Source organism: Aulonocara stuartgranti (assembly GCF_965226115.1).
Source record: "Aulonocara stuartgranti genome assembly, chromosome: 11".
NCBI classification, from domain to species: Eukaryota; Metazoa; Chordata; class Actinopteri; order Cichliformes; family Cichlidae; genus Aulonocara; species Aulonocara stuartgranti.
In genome coordinates, this window is record NC_138947.1 from 7912019 (window position 1) to 7920162 (window position 8144).

The following is an 8144-nucleotide window of genomic DNA, read 5'->3' on the forward strand; positions in this document are numbered from 1 at the left end:
ACTGAGAGACCTTCAGAATGGCTGCCAGAGGGTGCATTGCATAACCACGCTCCCTCTGAAATACATCATATTATTTTCATACAGTTTAAACAAATGGATCATTCATTCCTCTAAATGTCATGAGTTATTATCATGTGAATATTCTTATTATGGAAAAGAGTTAAGAAGTTGGACAGAAAGTTACATAACACAAAAGCATTATGGTGCACTTTTCGGAGAGACAACCGCACTGAAATCTATTGTTAAGTTTAGTATGCATCCAAATGCAGAATAAAAATGGCAATAAAACAAATAGAGATTTATAGCTGGCAGTTAGTGTTCAGGGAAAAAAGTGAACAAATTCAAAATGATACAGACTGCAAAAAATAACACAGGAAAACAGGAGGGAGATGTGACACAGAAGAAAATAGTCAAGACAGCCGGAAAGACTTGAAGTACAGCCCAACACAAGACACCAGAGAAAACTAATTATCAACATCAAACAGGAAGCAAGTAAAACAGAAATGCAGAATCCAGAATATTAACAGTTAACCAGACGTCAGACTGAGAAACAGAATTTAAAGAACAAAAGGAACAGACAAGAAAAGACTTAATCTACCATTTAAAAAAATCTAAATGTGAACCAAAATGCAAGATATCGATTTTGAATCTAGAATAATGGAATCAGAGACTCAACAATAATATTATCTGCTCAACTGAAAAAGAAATCAGAATAACTATATAAAGTAAAAAAAAAATTAAAACTGAATTCAAATGCAAAAATAAAACAAAAACATATAACTATGTCTACACAGTTTGTCTACAAAACGAAACAACAGCGTAAAAAGAGTAGAGCAGGACAGTTCATAAGGTTCATTTGCACAATTAAACAACAGTTGAGAAAAAGTAGAACATAAAGTGACACCATGCTGTTGCTGACTTATGGGACTGTGTGAGTCACTCGTTAAAAGTACAATGCACTGAGCCATAAACCCTCTTCTACTGTCAGGCAAATGTCCAGGCGTTCAGCTAAAACTTTAATTTAAGTCTAATGTAGATTACAGCAATTTAATTGGTCTATCCAAGAAACTGTCGGATCCGCAATTTCCTGTGACCGTTTCATTTTAAGAGGTGCCACTGTGACACATGTTGAACATCGTAACGTCACAAAAGAAAGGGCTAGGCTTTTTAAACATCCCCCATTTAAGCTTCCTTTAAGTTACAACCAGCCTAGGGATTATACAATTCTGCTGCTTTGTGCAAAAAAGGATGCACGTCTATTCTTTTAGTAAGGCACATGGGCACTTTCGGTAGATAAAGTCACAGCAAAGTCTCAAAAGAGCTGACGCAGATGTGATTTGACGGACTGATCAGTGAGCCCTGCTCACGCTCCTTCAATCACTGTCTGACTCTTCAGCCTCATTGTCTACGCATCACTAAGCATGACTACACATCTGTATGCATGACCAAAGACACACATCTTTGTCTCCCTGAACTTGTGCTGAGTTTCCATGAATTTCCAAGCCCCTAAATCCTGAGACAAAAAGTAAAGTCAGATAACATGCCTGCCTCTTCTGGAGGAAGGATGCCCCTTGTGTCTCTGTCATCTTTCTCCAGTTAAAGGGAATAATTTCCCCATCTTAACCGAGGCAAGACAAGGAAGGCATGTGCTGTACATGGTGCAAAGCTAGTTTTTATTCTGTCAAAGCTTTCAGTTTGCTGAGTCAGTCAGCAGTCTCTGATGGGCTGAACATTAAAACATTTGTTGGTTAATTCAGTGTATTGCATTTCTATAACTTAAGGTTCATCTGTGTGTTATAAAAAAGCTTGTAAAGCTTAGAGGAGAAAGACTTTTTGCAGTGCTAAATGCTAATTAAGATAGGGAGCTAACCGCTAATATGCTCGTAAGTCAGCAACAAGCCAGGAGTAGTAGAAGTGCTGTCAGTGCCACAATTTATTTAATTTTAACTGTGCTGTTTATCCCATTTTGAAATGTGACATGTATAATTTAATTCAGAAAGGTTTGATAAAGGCGGCGAAAAGCTCTTAGCTGTAGTAAGGTATATATATTTGCTTTGGTAAAGCCCAAAAGAAAATAGAAGTTGTCTAAAAATTTATATTTTACATGCTAACTTGCCTCCAGCACTAGAAACCCGCTAGCTCTAGTTAACAGTTTTAAATAGGCCAAAACACTGATCTTGAATTAAATCTTTCACATGAACACGTTGCCAACAGGAAGGAGTTCAAGATCACATTTAATCAATAATTTTATTTAGAATCAAACATACATTCATAAATGTAGGCAAACTGCAAAAGCCACAACGGGGTTTTAGAAATAATACAAAAAGAAGAAAAAGGAGCCATATGCTTTCTTCATCTATAGGTCTATTTGCATATGGCACGTCTGTGTGTGATTTTTTGCTTATATGACTGTGTTTGTGTTTGTATGAGTGTACGTGGCTCATCTGCTGCCTGTCTGTGATGCCAGTGACACGGCCATAACCCTGAGCCCTAGACCACTACCAGCAGCTGAGACAGTGCCAGAGGGAGGGAGTCGCCAGCTGGAGGGAGAGGATGAGAGATATACCCTTCAAAGTTGGAGCAATGATACAGCCTCTCAACACACTTTGTCTTTGCACTTCTCATTATGTCTCAACTATCAGCAGTGCAGATGGGAGGATATGCAATAAGCATCACTCACTCCGAAAGCAAACCAGTGTGAATTTCAATGCTCCCTATCAGATGGTTGATCTCTTAGTGTTCTTTGAAAGTCTTCTGTAATCACATTTCATTGAGCTATGGAAAGTTGTGAGGGCGGTGCCTGAAAAGACACACAGATCTCCCCCTGCTTCTGGCTTACTTTTATCACAAAGGTCCAGGTTGTGTTGGTCTATAGCAATGGGACAAGTAAAGAAACAAGATGGAGGACCCCTTTGTGCGAAAAGTTTTCTTTGGAGACACAAGACTCCAAAGAAAAATTGATGTGTCACTGCTTGTAGAGTATATTTACAATTGCGACCAGAAATTATGGTGTTAAATGAACGAAAGCCAAAAAAGCTTTGCAGATCACCTCAGCACCTGCGCTACATTTACTTTACAAATAATGTTTGTTCTCACAGGTGGTCAATAATGAAGAGAGTTGATTTGGGACTATAAGGAACATTATCGTGCAAAAACTGCTGATCAGAACTTTCTGTTGATAGCTGGCTAACTACAGTTTTTACTCACCAAAGAAAAGTGCTGAGCGCTTGGAAATGAATGACATTGTTAAATATAAACTGAACTCCACAACTACAAACCCCTGCATCAAGTGTTACTTTATTGCCATGGAGGAAAATGTGTGTCTGATTGACAACAGGACTGCCTTTAATGTCAAGACGTCTTCTTGGGCTTCTTAAAGTCCTTTTGTGGGATGTGGTGCTGCAAAGCACCCGCGTGTAGGGATGCAATTTTTCTGTTGAGGGATCACAAAGCCTCAATTGGCACTGACAGGGAAATCTGTAGGGGTATGATTGTGAGGAATACACTGCCTGATCTGGACTCAACTGGGTTTCTATTTTTGGACCTCGGTGCTGATTACAGTCTATTCATAACGGACATCATGTTCCAGCATGAGGTTATTTATTGGTGCAGTTTTTTACCAGCACACCGTGTGCAGTGGCGGTATGTTTTGGCCCCTTAGGTGACGAGAGAAGCTGAACTGCCAGCTGATCATGACCAGGCAGTAGGGAAGGACGCCTGGTGTACAAATCTGTACAGTGTGGCCCCAGTCCAAGAAATCTTAAATTCCAACCTTCAGCAGACAACAGTTCAAAGCAGCAGTGGTGACGCCGAATCATAATGAGCCTTATTCTGCACCTCTTAGACTTTGCAAAACAATTAAAAACATTGCATAGCTGTGCAAGAATGTATGCAATGTATGCATTATTATAACACTTATGTTGCATCTCTCTCACACAGTGTCTATTACATTATCCATACACTGTAAAAACTGTGATTGGGGTTCATTAGAATCTAATAGGAGAGTAATAGTAATTATTACTCAGTAAAAACGTGTATGAGTAGTTTTAATCAAATCTAAGCAAAATTCAACAATTTTGAGATGTTCAGTTATTTAAATTTACACAGTTTTGTTTGGGGTAAATTCAGCAATGGTTTGTTGAGTAGATTTAAAAAAAATGTTTGAGTACTAAAAAAATTTAAGAAATCTAATAGATTTAACTGATGAAAGCATTTTCATTTTAATCATTGTACACTTCCGCCCATAATCCTTTGTGCCACGTGCAGGACACACGCGCTTCATGAGTGGACGTCTCCATTTTGTCAGAGGTAAGACTTCTTAATTTGTTCAAATATAAGACACGGTTTAAACAATAACGTATATCGGTTTTGAGTAAAGGTTTTAAACAGTATGATACGTCGAAATTTTATTAATAATCATCACTGTAATGATAGTATCGTATTTTTACACAAATGGCAGTTAGTGGACTGCTAGCACAAGGTCACTTTCCAAGCCTTCACGACTGTGTTACTGAACAGCTTTAACTAACCACATGTTTTACCGTATTAAAAAATATCAACGGTATATTCCGATGAGTTTTAACGTCTTTCATCCACGTTTAAAAGTTCATGAAAAGGTTTTGCGGTCAGTTGTGAGTGATTTTGTCAGCCACAGTCAGTTTTTCGAACTCCAGTTTCCAATAATGGCGGCCGCTACTAAGTTTTAAAATTACTCTTAGTAATCTTTCTGGGTCACAAAATAAACTTTTAACATATTTTCAGGCGCGAAAGTAGCTGTGTAAACATCAAATATCTGCTCGGTTTATCAAGATATCGCATGTTTGCAAAAGTGCTTCGACGTTTTCGGAGCATCTGCTACCCACCAGCTCGATAGCAAGCCGGGAGCTCGAGGGTCACTGAAGCCGCTGAGAACGGCACAACTCCCGGCACATCATTTTCAGATCACCGCGGGGTTTCGCTACTCAGTTTAAACGTAATGTATAAGTCACTTAGACAACCTAAAAATGTTATTGTTTGGTTTTTTTCAGTGTTTTATTTGTTCGTGAGTAAATCGGTTTGGCTGAGATTAAAGTTATTAGATTAGATTAGATAAAATAAAACTTTATTAATCCCCCGGGTGGGTTCCTCCTTGGTTTTTACACAGCTGACTAAACGTCAAAAATGATAATGTTGCTTTCCTTTCAGGTAATGGAAGATCCCTCAACTTAAATTCACCTGATCAGCATGGGATTGAAGTTGCAGGCTATCATAGCCAAGGTATTTTCCACAGACATTTCAGCTTGGAATTTTATTTAAAGAATTTTTTTGTCAAATTTCATTTGCATGGTGCACAGCTCCACTAATTTGTTTGCATGTTTTTGTCAGTGCAAGAGGACGCCAGGACGTCACTGATATAATTAACAACACAATTATGGGTTTCATGTTTTAATTGTATTTTAAATACATGTCTATTCTTAGTAAAAAAAACAAACAAAAAACAAACAAAAAAACACAAGTACAGGTATTGCTGGGTTTTTGTTTTGTCCCAAGAAGGAAAAACCCTTTCTGACGAACATAAACTAAATTAGATAAAAAAACTAAATGACTAAATTAATGTAATTTACTAAAACGACACATTTAAAGATTGAACCTGTCAAGCATGTTGACAATACCTTTGTGTTGACTGTCAGCACCCAGGCATGTGCATTAACATCAGCTAATTATCGCACATAATGCTCCATGTGATGATAATTTGATATTTAACAGTTTTTTTTAATACTGCCAATTCTCACAGTTTTGTCTTAATAAATGGTCACTTATCTGATGGTAATTTTTGGAATTCTTGCTCATTTTCAGTCACCAAGCAATCCTAGCAATAACATAACCAGAAATCTGGTTATTCAGTGCTTGATGGTGTACCTTGGGGAGTCCATTGATCAACTGATCAAAGAGTACAGTGTAAGTGTTGAAGTAGAAACATTATTCTGTTTTTGTTATTCATATGTGTTTGTCAAGTTTCAAATAATTTGAGGCATTATCATGTTTTATTTGTCATTCAGCTACAGGATGTGTCCAGGAAATATTTCATGTGTGCAACTACAGTCAGAAAACCCATGTGTTTGTTGTTTCAGGATGCTGATGAGGATGGTGTGTCACAAGATCTTTCTGAACAGAGGATGAAAATCTACAAAATCAAGGCTGTTGGATCTGAGGAGGATGACATTGGCATTGTGCTGGAGGGTGTGAGAGTTATGCCTGCTCTGGGCAATTTTCCAAGAGCATGCGCAATGCTGGTTGGATTGACATATGCAGTCGATCTTGCCTATCCCAAAGAGCTAAAATACACCTTGGAAGTATTCCAGAAACTTTTCCTTGAACTGGATTGTGCTAAGCTCTCACCAAAAGTGAACAGCCTCAAGAACAAGTTATTGGCTTAAACGAGGACTCTGAAAGAATGAAAGGGAAGTAAGCTCACTGAAAACCTTTGGTTTGTCTTTGTTAGATGCAGCTATCTTTTCAGTTTTTAAGTTAATTTCATCTTATTCATATCTTACCCAAATGACCTGCAATGTGTCAGGCTGTATTTGTGCTCTTCATTTTAATTTTGTTTTTTATTACCTACAAGTTTCTTAGGAATATTCTGTTTGAAAGGCAGCAAATTGGAGGAATCACTAGTGAAGCTTTTCTTTGTTTATAGTGTATGTTACTATAAAACATTGGTTTAAAACAACTTTAAAATTTAACAGAAGTGCAGTCCTGTAGCTGTAGAAATGTTACTTCCTCTTACATGTGTCTTAGATTTTCTCAGGTTAAACATCCAAATTGGGATAAAAGGTTGATTTACATTATTGATATTCCATGTACATGAGTGAAAAACCTTTGTTCTACAGTTATATTGAGTGATTCAATTTAACAAAAGATTGACAAACTAAAGTTTTTGTTTGTCAATCATAAATAAGTAACAGAGATAAAGGAAACGGTAAAGGATATTCAAATTTCAGGTTCATGTTGATATTACAGTCTAAAGATTAATTTCTTTTTTACAAAACTGGTTTACATTCATGCAGTTTATGTTGCTGTTGCTCTGTACACAAAGCTGTGTGATAAACTGTTTATGACACTAAAACAAATTTACAGCAGAGGAATGAATGTATTTAGGAGATCAGGAGATTGTTGATGAGAATTCAGTGTATACGAGCAGAAAAATGTTATATTATAAATTACTGTGTTTTATTTTCCACAATAAAACAAATTACTGTTTTGATGTTTTCTTTGTGAAATTGATTCATTTTACTCAGAAAATAAGTAAAATTCATTTCATTTTCTCTTATTATTCAGTCATTATTTTTAAGGTTTATTTGGAAAATTATTGAATCCAATTTGAGTTTTACTGAAAAAACAAGAAGATTTCATTTCTTTGTAATGGATATTTTAGGAAGTTTTTACTAAACCTTTGCCAGATAGTTAGTAAATTCAAAGTAATTTTTCTCAGAGACTTATTTCATATCAATTATTTTTTTTGGTAAAGTTGGGCAATTTCAACCTTCAGTTTGAGATTTTGACCCTAAATCCAACACATATTTACAGTTTAATTCTATTAATATCTACTTTTGTTTTCTATTTGAATTTAATTAACATTTTCTCTACATTTTACATAAATCTTTTGAAATTAAAATCTACTTAATTATTTCAAGTGTCACTTTGTTGCCATAACTTTTTTAAGTAACCTCTAGTCACAGTTTTTACAGTGTATATAAATATGGAGAGGCAGGGTTTATGTGTTACATCACTTGAAAATCAAAATCAAAACACCTCTGCCAAGAAAATGGTTATGTTTCCCTGCTCATCTTCTCCAGATACATATAAGGCTTTAGACTATTCCTCTATTATTAACATAATGAAAAACACCTTTCAACTTCAACCAAATTCAATACAGTATATTTCTTTTGCCCCCTGCTAGCCATTAGAAAAAAAACTTAAGTTACTTCTACATTCACTTGACTTTTCAGACTCAAGGTGTACATTCATGTTTTTTATTAAATAATACACTCAAAGCTTCTGCAGTGTCCTAAGTTAGGAAATCTTCCAAAAACTAGCCACTTGCAATGACTCTTGCAACTCCTGCATGTTGAATGGGCCCACTCAGAACCGTATATCATAAATCA

The 8144-nt window shown here is 36.2% G+C and overlaps 1 protein-coding gene across 3 annotated transcripts; it reads left to right on the forward strand.

The window, feature by feature from the left end:
* Window positions 1–4009: 4009 nt before the first annotated feature.
* On the forward strand, window positions 4010–7719 carry LOC309717743 (uncharacterized protein). 3 transcript variants are annotated; one of them, XM_082552536.1, is made up of 4 exons: window positions 4010–4308; window positions 5185–5256; window positions 5836–5937; window positions 6111–7719. In XM_082552536.1, exons 2-4 carry the CDS (start codon window positions 5224–5226, stop codon window positions 6414–6416), a joined length of 441 nt encoding a protein of 146 aa, XP_082408662.1. In that variant the 5' UTR covers window positions 4010–4308; window positions 5185–5223; the 3' UTR covers window positions 6417–7719. The 3 variants fall into 3 exon arrangements, with proteins under 3 accessions (XP_082408662.1, XP_082408664.1, XP_082408663.1); XM_082552538.1 differs by lacking the exon at window positions 4010–4308 and adding an exon at window positions 4315–4972; XM_082552537.1 differs by lacking the exon at window positions 4010–4308 and having other exon boundaries at window positions 4315–5256.
* The last annotated feature ends 425 nt before the right edge of the window (window positions 7720–8144 follow it).

Bases quoted from the DNA above. Each gene is read 5' to 3' on its own strand.
- LOC309717743 (XM_082552536.1), top strand. From the start codon at position 5,224: ATGGGATTGAAGTTGCAGGCTATCATAGCCAAG. The intron at 5,257-5,835 runs GTATTTTCCACA...GCTCATTTTCAG, and splicing joins TGCAGGCTATCATAGCCAAG to TCACCAAGCAATCCTAGCAA. The intron at 5,938-6,110 runs GTAAGTGTTGAA...TTGTTGTTTCAG, and splicing joins AACTGATCAAAGAGTACAGT to GATGCTGATGAGGATGGTGT.